This window comes from Lolium rigidum, chromosome 4 (genome assembly GCF_022539505.1).
Source record: "Lolium rigidum isolate FL_2022 chromosome 4, APGP_CSIRO_Lrig_0.1, whole genome shotgun sequence".
In the NCBI taxonomy this organism is placed as follows: Eukaryota; Viridiplantae; Streptophyta; class Magnoliopsida; order Poales; family Poaceae; genus Lolium; species Lolium rigidum.
This window is the reverse complement of record NC_061511.1, coordinates 228,623,340-228,640,521: the sequence shown is the minus strand read 5'-3', so window position 1 is coordinate 228,640,521 and position 17,182 is coordinate 228,623,340. Positions and strand designations below refer to the sequence as shown.

The 17,182-nt window shown below is 46.8% G+C and overlaps 2 protein-coding genes across 2 annotated transcripts; both read left to right on the top strand.

The window, feature by feature from the left end:
• Positions 1 to 325: 325 nt before the first annotated feature.
• LOC124707208 (lys-63-specific deubiquitinase BRCC36-like) lies at positions 326 to 6,167 on the top strand. The gene is made up of 10 exons (XM_047238869.1): positions 326 to 476; positions 568 to 693; positions 839 to 926; positions 1,516 to 1,601; positions 1,704 to 1,898; positions 4,133 to 4,326; positions 5,106 to 5,264; positions 5,355 to 5,435; positions 5,530 to 5,584; positions 5,662 to 6,167. Exons 1-10 carry the CDS (start codon positions 366 to 368, stop codon positions 5,836 to 5,838), a joined length of 1,272 nt encoding a protein of 423 aa, XP_047094825.1. The 5' UTR covers positions 326 to 365; the 3' UTR covers positions 5,839 to 6,167.
• A 1,960-nt stretch (positions 6,168 to 8,127) lies between these two features.
• LOC124649794 (uncharacterized protein At1g15400-like) lies at positions 8,128 to 8,868 on the top strand. The gene has a single exon (XM_047189363.1). The coding sequence runs from the start codon at positions 8,265 to 8,267 to the stop codon at positions 8,634 to 8,636; it is 372 nt and encodes a 123-aa protein (XP_047045319.1). The 5' UTR covers positions 8,128 to 8,264; the 3' UTR covers positions 8,637 to 8,868.
• Positions 8,869 to 17,182: the final 8,314 nt, after the last annotated feature.

The following is a 17,182-nucleotide window of genomic DNA, read 5'->3' as shown; positions in this document are numbered from 1 at the left end:
ATATAACCATCCAGAATTATTTTACAACTCAATACAGGGCATAAAGGGGCTCAAACGGCCCGGCCCGGCCCAACCCAAATGCTACATCCAACCCCGCACGGCCGCACGCCGAGTCGCCGACGCACCCAGATCCGCCGGCAGACTCCGCTGGCGCGGCCGCACAACAGCCGCGACCCCACGCCGGAGTCCAGTAGTCCCGGGCAACGTGTCCCAGCGAAACACAGAGCACGCAAGCCCAAAGCCAGCGCCGCAGCCGTCAGCGACTGAACGCAAAAGGGGAAACGCAAAGGCTCCGTCCAGACGCGCCGTCACGAAACCCCAGCGGGCCGATCGGCGGCGGCGGCGGCGGCCGGCGGGCGGAGGAGATGTCGCTGAAGGAGGTCCGGATGGGGGAGGAGGTGTGGCTCACCTGCCTCTCCCACGCCCTCACCACCGAGACCGAGGAGGTCATGGGCCTCCTACTCGGCGACGTCGAGGTCCGACCCCCTAATCCCCCCCAAACTCAACTCTCCGCTCCACCCTTCACGAATGTCTCCTGAGATCGATCCCCTCTACTACCACTTGTAGTCCTCCAGCAGGGGCGGCTCCACCGCGCTCATATGGGGCGCGTCGCCGCAGATGAGGTGCGAGCGCAAGAAGGACCGCGTCGAGGTCAACCCCGAGCTGCTCGCCGCCGCCTCCGCGCAGGCCGAGATATCCTTTTTTTTTTTCCTTGTTCCTTTTTATGCCCCCCTACCCTATTTTAGTTTTGGAGAATTTGGTGTTGTGTGGATCGACAGTAGGGTTTTGTTGGGGCTGTTCGCCTGTTGTTGCTCTCCTTGACTGACTCTGCTAGCACGTAATGACGGCCACCATCGGGAGGACTACCCGGGTGATCGGCTGGTACCACTCGCACCCGCATATCACCGTCCTGCCTTCCCATGTAGGTAAGTGGCACGAATTCCCTAAGCTCAAGTGCCTTAAGATCACCCTGTTGCTTGAATTTGTTCGCCACATTACATTATCTCAAAGCTGTGGCCTGATACTTATGCTCTATCTATGCAATTTGAGAATTTACTACTCCCTCCGATCTATATTAAGCGTCGGAGATTTAGTTCAAATTTGATCAAAGTTGAACTAAAGCCCCGACACATATTATGGATCGGAGGGAGTAACGAGTTTGTCAATGTTGCCATGCTATTTTTAAACGAGGCAAAACTTGTTATCCTCATTGTTGTTCACTTGCCATTTTGGAAAATGGATGCCAAAATGGGGGGAGTGGTAGCTAATCACCTGTGCTTTTGGCAATCTAAGACAGGGGGAGTTCCATATTTAGCCATATAGCTTTGCTCCGTGTTTCTGTGATAACACCAACCTATATTGCCCTGAGTACCAGGGTCCATTACTGGTTCCTGACTCATTGAGAATAGAGATCTAGGCAATTTGCTAGTGCATCTGCTTTTATGCTTTATCTCCTTCTTATCAGATGGTGCCTATCTGCAATGATACTGAACATTGCCATTATTTTCTCTCCAGATGTGCGTACCCAGGCGATGTTTCAGTTGCTCGATCCAGGCTTTGTCGGGCTGATATTTTCTTGTTTTAGTGAAGACGCTCAGAAGGTATAAACAAAGCTCATACTTCCTAGACGTTAGGGCTACCTACTATTTGCGACACACATGGAGGATTTTCTCTTGCTGAATCGTATTTTGATCTGGCCACAGGTTGGGAAAATCCAAGTGATCGCCTTCCAGTCACTTGGTGGGACACAGCCCACACTCGGTGCTATTGTTCCTGTTATTAGCAGTCCAGTCATCGACCTCGACTCATCCTGGAGTTCATCGGATAACTCTGCACGATATGGTTTAGATGGCATCGAACAGGACACAGGGGATTCTAGAGCTTCGAACGGAAGCAAGGTTTATTTTGATACTGCTTGTTGTAGTGTTACTGAATTTATTTCCATGAAATCCTTCTATTTTGGGGTTGTTCAATATGCAAGTCAGTCTTTCTTGTGTGACAGTACAGCTATGTATCACTCGAGTATCATTGCATCCTTTCCCTTTTGTTGGAACATGTTCAAAACCATACTACCTACTTGTGCCTAGTTGGTTACAGTTTTTAGATCTGAGAAGACTGGTGCCTACCTTGCACATGGCAATGTAAAAAAAGGAGCGTTTGAACTGTGTTGCAGCAGTTTTTGGATTGAAGAAGGCCCATAAAAGAATAAATAGTTTGATCTTTAGAAATATGCAGGAAAACAAATCCATTTGAGATTTTTTATCAACATCCTAGTTGGCCCTTTTAGACTGGAAAATCTGACTGCATAAGTTAGCCGAATATTAACCTTAAAGGGCCGGCATGTGCACAACGCAAGAAAATTATTTCCCTCGGCATTCAGCTAACTTATTGTATTATAGTATTCGTATCTTCATATTTCACATAAAGAGTTCAGTGTGATAAAACGTGAAAAATCAAGCTAGACGCCACCTTCCATCCTAAAAATGGGTTTAACAGTGTTCTGGAAACAAAAGTAAGCACACACTTTTAGACTGGAATGTTGATTTGTGCTCACTAGATATTAACCTAAAAAAGTGGGCATGTGCACAAACTTGACAGAATTATTTTACTCGGCACTCAGCGAATCAACTATATTATAGTATCTTTTATTTCACATAAAGAGTCTGCATAGCTAACTTGTGGCTTCTCGGTTTACCCGATTAATAAAAAAAATAACAAGACCACGGCGGTGGGGGGGGGGGGGCTACAACCTGGCTTTGTCATTAAGGTAGAGGTGAGGTTCGAACCCGGGTGCTGGTGGTTCGTGCTTTTGCATGCCGACCATTGCACCACGGGGGGGGGGGGGGGGTAGGGGATTAATAGACTAATGGGCCAGTTAATCGGCTACTCGGTGATCCTCTGAGCAGGGATTAATCGGCAAGTTAACTGGTTAATTGACCAATTTTTCTTGAACAGGGCCAGGAAGTCTAGGAAAAGTTCGGCCCAACTTTCTCTTTTTTCATTCTCTTCTGAAATATTCAGTAGCAATTTAAGATGGTAAAAACGTGGTGAGAAGCCAATGGTGCACTGCGTGTATTGTAGAAGCTGGGCCCAGTATTATTAGGCCGGTACTACATGGTGGTGGATGCCTGGATTTCAAATTGCTGAAATTCCACTGTCTTGATCAGTTTTTTGAACCTAAATAGCAGTGTAAATAGCGGCTAGACTATTTAAACATTCTTCAACTATTAGGCAGCCTTTTTTGGTGAAGGATGCTCAGGGAGAGCTTGGGGCTCTTGTATTGTATATGGTTCAGATAATGACTTGGGACTTCATAGACCATTTTTCCCCCTTTTATTCTCTGTACATTTTTTTTGTCCTTGCCTCCAAGCTCTTCCGTTTTTTTGTCTCCTCTGTTTGATGACTGTTTTTGTGAAAAACAAAGCTATTAAATAGTAAACCTTGATTTAACTATTTCATTAAAAGATAGAAATGGTAAACCATGACTTAACTATTTCATTATATGCTTGTACATATAATTGATGCCAAATAACCACAAGGGAACCAGCTGTAAAAACTATAATAAACTTAATTATTTATCATGCCATATGGGGTATGTTTGTAATAAGGAACTTTCCGGCTAAGTTCAAAATTTCTCATCGAAGTCGTAGTAGTAGTATATAGATGGGTTTGGAAGGGAATACATTTAGGGACCTTTTGACTCGTTGAATTGTATAGATATGGACGTGGGTTCTGATGTTAAGCATGGACACGTTGATCAGCAAAGTTCTTCATGTTTGTGCCCTTAAGTTTCAGATAGATGCTTTCCGACTTGAATGTGCAGGCATAGATGTACTGTGCCACAGCTTTTAATTACCATTTCAGATGAACTTGCGCTTTATATATTGATGATGTTATGTTTAGAAGGTTTCTCGTTAGCTTCTTAATAAATTGTTCTTCTGCCATTGAATTTTAATTGCAATGGACATCATTGTTTAGTAATCTATTTTAACTTTTAATTTGAATAGTGAAATAACTAGCAGATCTTACTTGTGAGCTCTGTGTTAGGTGTCCTAATTAATTAGTGCCCTCTTCTGTGTGTTTATACCACTAGTACATTTGCAAATTGTTTATGCATTCCTGGTTTGTTTAGGTTTGGGGAAGATCTCAGGATGCGGATCTTTATTCTCATTTGGACGCAAATCAATCGGCAAAACATCAGCCAAGAGAAAACGCTCTTGTTCTTTATGAAGCGGTCAACTCTCCTGTAGCCTCTGTTGATCAAGATGGTTCAGATCTGTCCCCAAGCATACAGGAGGCTTTGCACCGGTCAACTATGGACATAAGGTATACAGATTGCTTGCCCAAAACCTTCTATGCATTAGGCAAACGGTATATATGAGCAATCTAAAGCATTGTATAACCCTTTATTCTTGAGATTCAGTTGTTCTTATATGTGTAAGTTACATGATTTAGTGAAAGCTTATCTTTAGTCTGCGAGACTTCCTTATAGGGGCTCTTTCAGCAGTTCAAAATATCTTCAAACAAGGGATATCTTCTAAGTCTAATCTAGGAGATATTTCTGGAATTATTGTCTATCAGTTAAAGTGTATTAAGGACAATTCCATTGTGACGACTGCCCATGGAGGTACAGTCACAGGCTCACAGGTTCAATGTTAGAACAAACTAATGGTTTTATAACTTAGTTATTAAAGAAAGCTATGCGGCTTGTCTTTCAAGTTTCCCAGTGGGCATCTTATTGCTTTGCAGCGTTCTTTTCTGATTAAAGCATTGTCAATACCAAAAATATTACAATTAGTTTTTGTTTTATTTAGGATGAGGGGGTCTGTTTGTAATTTTTTCTAGTACATTAATTGAACTAAACGTTATGGGCTTGAATCTGAATTGCTCATGTCAGAAGCATGTTTTCCTATACAACTTTGTTATAATTTACACTCATCATTTCTTTACTAGAGTCCCTTACCATGATGTATCACATGGTATGACCATCTTATGGCTACCGTCTTCCATCATTTTTTCATATCTGGCTGATCTATCAAATGCAGGATGCTGTGCTTTAGCATAACCGTATTATGAGTTTCTAATTTGCAATTTGTTGCTAACAGTGGTGCAGAGTATAGAAGGAAGGAGGTGCCACTGCATGTATTCCCAACAAGGCATCTGCTAAAGCTGGACGCTACAATGACTTCTTATTGTGAGATGCAACGTGTCCTTTTTCAAGAGGAGCAATCAGCATATAATCAAGCTATGCTTCAAAATATCTGGTAATTCAAGTTCCTTTATGACAATGTAATATCATGTAATATCGCATGCTTTGTCTCTTTGTAGAGGTCTCATCTATTTTTTTCTTGCAGTGATGGGAAGATGCATCCACTTACATCTATCCACCATACGTCTACATACAATTCCTCCCTCTGCAAACTAATGGAATACTGGTGAGACCATAATGACCATTTCTCCTCTTTTTAGCCAAATATAGCGTATTGGTGTGTAATCCTCTGTTAACATATCCTGCTTCTGCTGTCTTAGTTTGAGCCCAGCTATAACTGTACTTCAGGACCGTGTGAAAGAGAATGAGCTTCGGGTGAGTAGACTAGCTTGTGTCTTATGCCACTGTTCAGGTCATTCTGTGGCTAACAGCTATTTGTTCGTGTGAAACAGTTAGCTATGCTACAGGAGGAGGCTAAACAGCTTGAGGCGGAGAACCAGAGCATGAGACTGGAGTCGCCTCGCAGGTTGATGCAGCGAGGGACTAGTAGCGTCAGTTCAGCAGCCGCTTCCGCCATCCAAGGCGGTCCCAGAAGTCCTAGCGGTAGCTTCCGGAGGAAGGCTACTTGATTTCAACCTTTGAGCTGATGCGGCCCCGGCTGATGCTTTGTGGAACCCTCCGACCTGTGGCTGTTGATGATGGATGAATGAAGGCGCGTACAGTGCCACTGTAGATACCCGTCTCCTTTCAGCACATGTTCTCTTGTGGATGTTATCACGCGCCAATCCTTTTGTAAGATTACCCCGTGCTTGTAAAATCTGTACTTAGCCAGTTGGCTCACCTGCTGTTGCCAAGGAGCAGCGTTTCTCGAGTCATTTGATTTCTAATTTTCTAGTCGGGGAAACTCTTGTAGCAATCCTATTGTGGAAATGTTTAGTCAAGCTTCTGCAGTCTGGGTGGTATTGTGATCTCTAGTTCTCTATGTCAGCAGGTACATGTTCGCCGTACGATAGAATCCGGCGAGCTCCAGAGCCTCTGCTGCAGCCGTCCGTCAGAGGCAGCAGCTTGTCCCAATCCATCTGGCATCTGCTGCAGTGTTTCTAGTTATTTCTTTTCTGAAGGAAAGCGAGATGCTGAGAAGGAAGATGGCAACAGCCAAACCGTGCCGTCAGTTGAGGGCTCGGCGTGGGTCTCGGCTGTGCGCTCCCACTGTTGTTGAGTGTAAGCGTCATGAGCAGTCCCCTCCCGTCTCTATCTAGAGCAACGATCGACCGGGACACAACGCGCAAACCGACGGACGATGTTTGGCAACAAAACGATGAAGGATCGTCGCGTCGCTGTGTATAGCAGCTCGACCGGAACCGTGTCGTGCGAGCGAAGGTACAGGTCAATTATTCATTTCCAAAGAAGCCGTGGACGCCAACGAGTCTGGATGGTCCTTAAAAAAAAAAAACCGATTTGCCTCGTTCCTTAAATAAGAGAGCGTCTAGTTTTTATTACAAAATCGAACGAAAACATACCAAGCAACACGACACGAATGATAGAGCGCTACACACACAACCAAGTATAACAGAAACTCGAACAACAGGATCGCACCCACTCTAGCGAACACAAAAGACCACAAGACAAAACGAACAAACTCTCGACAAAGACAAGCCGTGACATTGGCGGGCACCTATCAATCAACTGCGGATCCATGCATGCTAGGCGGTAGCCAAGGTGGTGAGAAAATTCCAAACCTCTATAGCGACGACAACTCCGGGCACCGACGCCAATATTCTTGACTTAGCAACCCTATCACCAAAAAGAACCACATGCCTGCTGGATCCAGGTGAGAGAGAGAGACTGCAAGGTCAACAACACCATTTTTCTCAAAGCCAAGTGTCTGACTCGGTGGGTAAGCCACAACCGAGATCTCATGCGAGTCAGACCTCACTTCCTTGGCGAAAGGAGTCATGACCACACCACCACACAACTATAGTAGTTTAGGCACGATCCTCATGATCAGAGCCGTTAATGTGGAACACGCTCCAGCACGAGGAGAGGAACATCCATAAAGGCCAGCTTCGCTCGAAGTATTGCCACGCCGCGTCCAGGAGTGCCTACCCAACGCGGTCTTGGACGTCAGTTATTTCTGCTCATGTTGGCTCTTTGGTCTCTGCCGATATGCAATCCGCTTTGGAGAAGCAAGCCGCGTTGTTGCAAGAGTCCGTTTGTCCTCTTCACGAAACGGTTGACTCCTTACATGGAGACACACTTGGGCACCCATGGGAAACCAAATCACGGTGTCGTAACCCTCTTGGGGTCGTCATTGTGGGTATCCGTCCCGCGGTACGGCTCCGGATGAAAACCGTGGACCTCGCGGTCTCAACGGCAGCGACGCAGTGTGTCGTTATCCTCTTGTGGGTGCCCGATTCAAGTCGGTCTCGCGTCAATGTCACGGTGGCAGGTTTGGGTTTTCTACGTTCTTTTTTGTTATTTATTTGATATGCTTTGTAAGAGGTTCTTTCTACCTTGTATCGGTTCGACTGTTGCGGCTTTATTTAGAAAGCTTAAAAAAAGCCTATTTCTAGGAGAGGAACCAAAGCCGGCGCGCGCGTTCTTCTTTGAATTGATCGGGTCGCCGCACCCAAATGGGCAGAGAAACTCTTGTACTCCGTAGTACCGTTTCTCCTCTTGCTTCTGACGGAAACGGAAGGGGCGGCGAGTTGATGGCCGGAGACGACGTAGGCGGGCGGGACAGCGACGGTCGACCAGAGTAGATTATCTCTCTCTATTCAGATCAGCGCCATTATTCTCAATCTCCCCGCGTCAAACGTCCACGTCCCCTTCCGTTTCCCTCCTCCTACTACTCCGTAGAAACTCTCTCCCCTTGAAAATGCAAGTTAATGACTTGCTGCTCGCGTTGATTGCGTCGGCATAGCATATCTTCACGCCAGGTCTCGCCACCACCTCCGACCTCGCCAGTCGCCGCACGCGGCGCCTAGGCTCTAGGCGCGGCCTCTCCTCTGTTGTTCTGTTGCCGGAGGCGTCGATCGATCACGTGCGCGCATCCATGGCGGGGCTGCAGCGGTCCAGCGGCACGTTCCGGCGCTCTGGCTCGTCGGGGATGGTGTGGGATGACGACAGGAACCTCTCCGGGGAGATCAGGCCGTCACCGGGCCGCCGCGACGACGGACCTTCGCCTCCTGCGCGGGTGCAGCGCAGCCGGTCGAGCGGGCACGGCGGGTACAGGGCGGGCGCCGGCCGCGTCTCGCCCGCGCTCGACCCGCCGTCGCCGCGCGTCGGCGTCTGCGGTTTCTGCGGCTTCTTCGGCGGCAAGACCGGGAAGAAGAAGAAGAAGAGAGATGGCGGCAAGGACAAGTCCAAGGTTATCCCGAGGGCCGCCGCCAACCGTTCCCCAAAGGCGAGGCGAGCTAGCGGCTGATCCATTCAACCTCCCGGTTTCCGCTGCCACTGCAGTATGTACAAAATTCCGTAGTTTCTTTCCATTCCTGTTGATACCGATTGTCCTTTGTATAGGTGGCGATAGTACTGCACAGCACGACAGAGTTATAGAACCACCACACATGTATGATCTATAGAGGATACATTAGAGTTGCAGGCATCGTGTTTGAGCCTCCATGGATTCTATTCGATCGCTCGATTGTGCAGTCTTCTTTTCTCATTTTGTTATGTGATCATGAATTTGTAGGACAGTTGAATTACAGGTAATAGTACTACTGCCTTTGCTACATGTCACTGCTCTCTCTCTCACACACGCCCGCGCACGCGCACACTCAACGAGTGATGAGAAGCTACATTCGTTCTTCAAGTCTCTCCTAGCTAATCCTTGAATTCCGAGGTTCAATCTTTTTTCGATAAAGTGAATATATTAATATCAAAAGTTATCAATTACACCCAGCCTTTGCAACAATGCAACACCCTAATAGCAGTACAGATGCACACAACCAAAAAACATAAAAGAAAATTAAGAAAGAAAAAATCCCGCTATAGTATCCCAGACCTAGCAACAGTAATACATCCACCCCCTAGACAACACCTGAAATACAGACTCTCAAAAAGCGACGCCTCCAAGAAGAGAACAGTGCACCAGCACCGTCGTCGCCCGATCAAAGATCTTAGGTTTTGACCCTGAAGATAGTCCCCGCTCTCAAAACTATGCCTCCAACAAGGTCATTGCCAGACACAACCAGTTAAGGCCAGACCTTGGGTTTTCACCCTGAAAGGTAGGACTCTGAACTTTACCTGTGCTGCCGCCCCTACTTTTACACCACTGCTGCGAATCCTGGAACCCCTACTTTTACACCACTGCAAGTTCCTCAACATCGCGGAGACTTGAACCTTCTTTAGCTAATCCCCCAATCTCGCGTTCATGAAATTCTCTGCTTCTGACTTCACCATGGACCAAAAATCTCTTGATGTCAACACAGAACAGAGCTTCACGCCGCTCCCTCCGGAACCAAACGATCGGAATAAAAGCATGGGTGCGCGTGACCGAATACCACCCGATCTTGTGAACTTCGTTCAGGCAAAAGATGCACTGTTCCATTCGCTGTCAGAGTCTTCCGGAACTCATCACTCCGGCTAGATGAAGAAAGATCGGCATCCGGAACATCTTCATCTTCGCGAATGAAAAACCCTAGGACCACCACCATGAAAACCGGAACGACCTGCCCCCACGCCGCCGCCATGGCTGGGAACCGCGGTCCATCTTCCTCCTCCAACCCGGCCGGTGGAGGTCAGCAGCGATCCCGTTGCCGCCCTTTTCCCGTCGAGTTCCGCCACAACACCGCGTCTCCCGCCATGATCTATGTGAAGTAGCCGAAGGCCACCGCCACCAGACCCGTCGTCCACCGTCGCCGCCCCTGGAAGACCCCGCCTCCGCGAGAAGGGGAGTCCATGGACGCGCCACCACCGCCCCTGCCTTTGGCAGCCGGACGCGGCCGCCACCGCCGACCCCGACGGGCGCAGCGGCCATGAGGAGGAAGATGGGCCACCTCTTTTTGGGTTCGGGTCATCGCATGGAGCCGCCTCGCGCGAGACGACCCAGGGCGAAGGTGGGAAGGAAGGAGAGGGGATGGGAGGGGGCGGTGGTAGAGGGAGGGAGGGGCGCCGGCGGTGCTGGGAGGGTGGAGGGTGGAGGGGCGGCCCTGAGGTTCAATCTTATCGGCCGGCTGGGATTTTCTAAAAATTACTACTCCATCTGGTCCGAAAATATCGATGAAGACCTAATGTAGCATCAGGATATAAATACGTACACTCCGGCGCTGATTAAATCCGACTCGAGATAGTACGCCTGTTCCTAAACATAAAAAAGCTTTACCAGTTTAATTTGTTCTACCAAAACATTCTTATACTCCCATTGTATATTTGTGTGGACCTTTATACGCATAATTGTTTTTGGTTTGACCACAGATCGAGCTACGGAGACCAACATTCTTTATTGCCCCACCTCACCAATTAACCATGTAGATATTATTTGCAAGATATGGTGCACATGCATCATTTGTCCTACTCTAGAACAATCAATTTTTTCATTTATATAGAGAACACAGTGCATCCAACCTAGATACGGATCCAATCTATGGAGAATTTTTCCTGTACCTACACTTATAATTATGAATTTGTGACCTCAATATTTCATCATATATAATTGCTCGATGAAATTGAAATTATGATATTGCGTGCCAATAAATAGTATTTTAAAACCCATTGACAGCTAGGCATAATCATACAGTTGAAACTGTAAAATAGTATTTCATGTGTTGACAACTACAATTCAGAAATCAAATAGCAGAAAAATCTAAAAGAAGAAAACAAGTTTCAGACTTAGTCTGCAAGTTGGGATAATAAACATTTTAAATTCTGAAAACAAGTTGTATTTGATTATTTTTAAATCGTCGCATAAAAATTATGGTGTTAGGAAAATTAAATAATTTAGCTAATGTTGATAATTAAATATCAGTTAATGTGTGATTTATTGGATATTGAAATGAATGTCTTCGTGATATTGATTAGATAGAGTTAAAAAAAAAATTGCCGGTTGTATTGTCCACAACATATTGCAACCAACATTATGTTATACTTGTTGGTGATGTTGGGGTGTTTTCAATTTTATATAATTTAGACTTGGTTATATGTCACTTTTTCTTTCTTTCTATGTTGACTTCTAGAACATAGACTTGTCCTCCCTCGTTGTTGGCTCCTCCTTTTAAGTTTTGTGCACCGATGCTAGGCCTAAAAGATTAGTCTTTGCTGCTAGGCGAAGAAATATAACAACTCAATTAACCTTGCTAATACGAGCCATCCCCATTTCCTTCATCTTCGAACCTCACTCTGAACCCGTCCTCCCTCGTGGCTCCCTTGTCTAACTCTTAAAGACTTCATCCCTCTGCCTCAACGACATCCATTCCTAGCATGACGCGGCTAACTTTGCGTGCCAACTCTGTTTGTTGTTGGTTGTCAAATTCATGGTGGATTCCATATTGGCACCTATGTCTTTAGAAGAAGTGTTTGTTGAGAGGAAAAGATTCATAATCTACACAGTATATGGATGCTTTATCTCAATAATTGTTTTCTTCGTCTCCAGTTGGAAGAATAAAGCAATGCAATAAGCATAAAGTCGTCTACAAACTGCTTTACTGAACAAACTGACAAATCATATTTCTAATTGAGCTTCAAAGAATCAAGGAAAACATTATGTATGTAAAGAGTGTATACATGTAGCGCGTAAGTTTTGAAATAAGAAAGTTCACTTTTCGTTCTCCAACTTCGCTAAAAGTTCACTTTTTGTCCCAATTTTTTTGTTTGGTTCAAATAAGCCTTGGATTTCCTAAATCGATCGTATGCCAGATGATGAGGACATCCCTACCTCACTACTACCTCCGTCATTACAAAAAGATGAACCTGCTATGAAGCTCAAGTCCAATGAAGTTCGGATTGGACCTATTACAAGAGCTCGTGCGAAGCTACTTAAACAACAGGTGAACTTGTTCATAAACGATACTTTGATTGATCAGAACTTTATATTATCTAAGTCCTATTACTTATGTATCATCAGGTATGAAGAGGAGACAAACATCGCACGAGGAGGAGAGGAGCAGCTGGACGTGAAGATGGACGTGGAGCTGGACAAGGAGCTGGACATGAAGATATCTCATGGACGCATGAGGGAGGAGAGGGAGGCATGCGCGAAAGGAGAAGACAAAGTCCAGGCCGGCCCAACACCCGGTCAGACCGGCCGCCCCGCCGGCGCGCCCGGTCCCTGGCCCGGTCCAACCGGGCGGCAGGCCGGATCCACCCCGGCGCCGACCGGGCGCCACGCTGATGCCAACCGGGAGGGTTACTGCGCGACACTTCGCCCGCCCGGTTGCAACCCGGTCCGTGGCCCGGTTTGAACCGGCCAGCCCGGTCCCAGGCCCGGTCGACCGGTTCCCAGACCGGCCGTGTCCGAGTCTGTCTCGACCAGATCTATTCTAGGTCGGTTATTCTTGTATCTTTTCGACCATAAGTCGTCCCGGACGCCTATATAAGTGCCCAGGACGCCCCCCTAGCTGTTTTAGACCACGTTTAAGATAAACCCTAGTTCTTAGTTGTTTGCTCTGCAAAACTATTGAATTCCCTACACCATATTGCTTGATATTGTGTAGATCTGAAAAGTCTTGTGTGATCTGCTGTTCCATTGGGAATTAGACGGTTGCAACTTACCGCTTCGTGGTCGGCGGCTACGTGCGCAAGTGTGTGGAGTTGCGAATATCTTGCAGGGTTGAGAGCTGTTGCATTGGCGACAGGGACCAATCGAGAGATCTCGTTGCGTCATACAAGTTATCATCCACTTCATCCAAGTTACCTCCGCTGCAATCACCCCGTGATCATCATCACCACCGTTGCTTACTGAGAAGATCGGGCCACCCCTTATCACCAGTTTTTCTTGATTTTTTTGTCAATGTGGACACCTGGTGATAAGGGGTCAATATGGAGGCATCCAAGAGGGCAGATTTTGTGAAGAAGATTCATGTGAAGACTAAAGAGTTGATCGAGAAGAAAGGCAAGAGCAATGCTGCAAGGATGAATAAGAAGCGTAAGGAGATGTTGTTCAAGCCTGGTGATATGGTCTGGGTACATTTTCGCAAGGATAGGTTCCCGAAGCTGCGGAAGTCCAAGTTGAAGCCTCGTGGTGCTGGTCCTTACAAAGTGCTTGCCAAGATCAATGGTAATGCATACTCGATAGATCTTCCAATTGATGAGTTTGGTGTCAGCAATTCTTTCAATGTTTCTGATTTGACACCATATGACGGAGAAGACCTTGGAGCGTCGAGGTCGACGCCTTTTGAAGGGGGGGGGGAGATGATGAGGACATCCCTACCTCACTACTACCTCCGTCATTACAAGAAGATGAACCTGCTGTGAAGCTCAAGTCCAATGAAGTTCGGATTGGACCTATTACAAGAGCTCGTGCAAAGCTACTTAAACAACAGGTGAACTTGTTCCTAAACGATACTTTGATTGATCAGAACTTTATACTACCTAAGTCCTATTACTTATGTATCATCAGGTATGAAGAGGAGACAAGCATCGCACGAGGAGGAGAGGAGCAGCTGGACGTGAAGATGGACGTGGAGCTGGACAAGGAGCTGGACATGAAGATATCTCATGGACGCGTGAGGGAGGAGATGGAGGCATGCGCGAAAGGAGAAGACAAAGTCCAGGCCGGCCTAGCACCCGGTGATACGTCTCAAACGTATCTATAATTTCTTATGTTCCATGCTAGTTTTATGACAATACCTACATGTTTTGCTCATACTTTATATCATTTTGATGCATTTTTCGGCACTAACCTATTAACAAGATGCCGAAGCGCCAGTTCCTGTTTTCTGCTGTTTTTGGTTTCAGAAATCTTACACAGGAAATATTCTCGGAATTGGACGAAACAAAAGCCAAACTTCCTATTTTCCACGGAGGGTTCCAGAACATCGAAGGAGAGTCGGAGGCAGCCATCAGGGGGCCCACACTACAGGGCGGCGCGGCCAGGCCCCCAGGCGCGCCAGCCTATGGGGAGGCCACCCCTGGCTCCTCCGAGGCCGCCCTTCCGTCTATATATTCTCTCCGTTGCGAAAACCCTAAATCATCCAGTCATATTCCACGAAGAGTTCCGTAGCCGCCGCCATCGTGAAGACAAGTTTCAGGGGACATAATCTCTGTTCCGGCACGCCCCCGGGATGGGGAATTGCCCCCAGAGTCATCTCCATCGACACCACCGCCATCCGTTGCTGTCTCCCATGATGAGGAGGGAGTAGTTCTCCCCCGAGACTGAGGGCTCTACCGGTAGCTATGTGGTTCATCTCTCTCTCCCATGGTGTGATCTTTATATGATCATGAGCTTTGTATCACTATTAATCTATGTGCTACTCTAATGATGTTATTAAAGTAGTCTATTCCTCCTCCATGATGTAAAGTTGACAGTGTGTGCATCATGTAGTACTTGGCGTAGGTTATGATTGTAATCACTTGTATATTATGAAGTTAACTATTACTATGATAGTATTGATGCGATCCATTCCCCCTTTCATAGCTATTGTTCACAGTGTGTATGCTATGTTAGTAGGTCTAAATTGCAACGGTCTATTATGCACTCTAGAGGTTACTTTAATATGAACTCCGGATTCACTCTCCACGGTGTGACGGTGACAGTGTGCGCATCGTGTGTGATTGCTTTATGAAGTTGTGGAGCTTGTTTACTCCGGCTTGAGGGTGCTCTTGTAGCTCTACACAATGAATGGTGTTTGTTATCCAACAAGAGAATGTTTGAGATTAGCATTTATTTATTCAGTTATGTGATCATTGTTGAGAGTGTCCACTAGTGAAAGTATGATCCCTAGGCCTTGTTTCTAAGCATTGAAACACCGTTTCCAACAAGTTCTGCTACATGTTCGCTTGCTGCCATTTTTATTTCAGATTGCAATTACTACCTACAATCATCCATATTACTTGTATTTCACTATCTCTTCGCCGAACTAGTGCACCTATACATCTGACAAGTGTATTAGGTGTGTTGGGGACACAAGATACTTCTTGTATCTTAATTCCAGGGTTGCTTGAGAGGAATATCTTTGACCTCTACCTCCCTGAGTTCGATAAACCTTGGGTGATCCACTTAAGGGAAACTTGCTGCTGTTCTACAAACCTCTGCTCTTGGAGGCCCAACACTGTCTACAAGAATAGAAGCACACGTAGACATCACCCGGTCAGACCGGCCACCCCGCCGGCACGCCCGGTCCCTGGCCCGGTCCAACCGGGCGGCAGGCCGGATCCAGCCGACCGGGCGCCACGCTGATACCAACCGGGAGGGTTACTGCGCGACACTTCGCCCGCCCGGTTGCAACCCGGTCCCTGGCCCGGTTTGAACCGGCCAGCCCGGTCCCAGGCCCGGTCGACCGGTTCCCAGACCGGCCGTGTCCGAGTCTGTCTCGACCAGATCTATTCTAGGTCGGTTATTCTTGTATATTTTCGACCTGAAGTCGTCCCGGACGCCTATATAAGTGCCCAGGACGCCCCCCTAGTTGTTTTAGACCACGTTTAAGATAAACCCTAGTTCTTAGTTGTTTGCTCTGCAAAACTATTGAATTCCCTACACCATATTGCTTGATATTGTGTAGATCTGAAAAGTCTTGTGTGATCTGCTGTTCCATTGGGAATTAGACGGTTGCAACTTACTGCTTCGTGGTCGGCGGCTACGTGCGCAAGTGTGTGGAGTTGCGAATATCTTGCAGGGTTGAGAGCTGTTGCATTGGCGACAGGGACCGATCGAGAGATCTCGTTGCGTCATACAAGTTATCACCCACTTCATCCAAGTTACCTCCGCTGCAATCACCCCGTGATCATCATCACCACCGTTGCTTACTGAGATGATCGGGCCACCCCTTATCACCAGGTTTTCTTGATTTTTTTGTCAATGTGGACACCTGGTTACTAAAAACCACATATCTCAATCTGACTCTGACCGAATCGGGTTACTGATGGATGGTTGAACCGAACGTCCAGCGGTACAGATGGTAATTTTCAGAACCTAGGTACTCCTAAATCCGATATTACTTAGTCCGGCCTTAAGTTAAATAGTGTACCGACTACTGAGTTACATAAAAGTTTGGAGGTGCAAGTTTCCTTCACTCTTGTGTCTACCAACCACCATGGTACTGCTTTTGCAACATGTGACCTACCGTGCACAAAATCACCATGTTTCGTCCAGTTTCAATCTGTATGCAATATCTAGAACATGATGAAATATAATGATCTTTGACTGCATGAACCGTGAGGCAAAAAAACAGTGCAAATCCATCTGTAATAAAGTGCACGGTAGATACCATGCACGCCCGAATCTCATTTCTGGGCTTGTGTGCTTAGCATCTACGTGGCTGCTCTACCGAAACCTGAAGCTACTCATGTTGCTTTTCGATAAAGGGAATATATTAATATCAAAAGATACCAATTACACCCAGCCTCTGCAACAACGCACCACCCTAATGGCACTACGGATGCACATAGCCAAAAAAAGAAAAGAAACTAAGAAACAAAAGTCCCGCTACAGTATCTCGGACCTAACAACAGCAATACATCCACCGCCAAGACAACACCTGAAATACAGACTCTCCAAAAACGACGCCTTCAAGAAGGGAACAGTGCTCTAACACCGTCGTCGCCCGATCCAGGATCTTGGGTTTTCACCCTGAAGATAGCCCCCGCTCTCAAAACAATGCCTCCAACAAGATCATTGCCAGGCACAACCAGTTAAGGCCAGACCTTGGGTTTTCACCCTGAAAGGTAGGACTCTGAACTTCACCTGTGTTGTCGCCCCCACTTCCATACCACTGTTGTGAAGCCCGGAACACCAAGCCAATTTCAACTCACCACCAAGATCCGACCACCATTGCTCTTCCACCAATCTTGACTTTCATGACCTTCTCCGCCAGCACC

Bases quoted from the DNA above. Each gene is read 5' to 3' on its own strand.
- LOC124707208 (XM_047238869.1), top strand. From the start codon at position 366: ATGTCGCTGAAGGAGGTCCGGATGGGGGAGGAGGTGTGGCTCACCTGC. The intron at 477-567 runs GTCCGACCCCCT...TACCACTTGTAG, and splicing joins TCCTACTCGGCGACGTCGAG to TCCTCCAGCAGGGGCGGCTC. The intron at 5,265-5,354 runs GTAATTCAAGTT...TTTTTCTTGCAG, and splicing joins GCTATGCTTCAAAATATCTG to TGATGGGAAGATGCATCCAC.
- LOC124649794 (XM_047189363.1), top strand. From the start codon at position 8,265: ATGGCGGGGCTGCAGCGGTCCAGCGGCACGTTCCGGCGCTCTGGCTCG.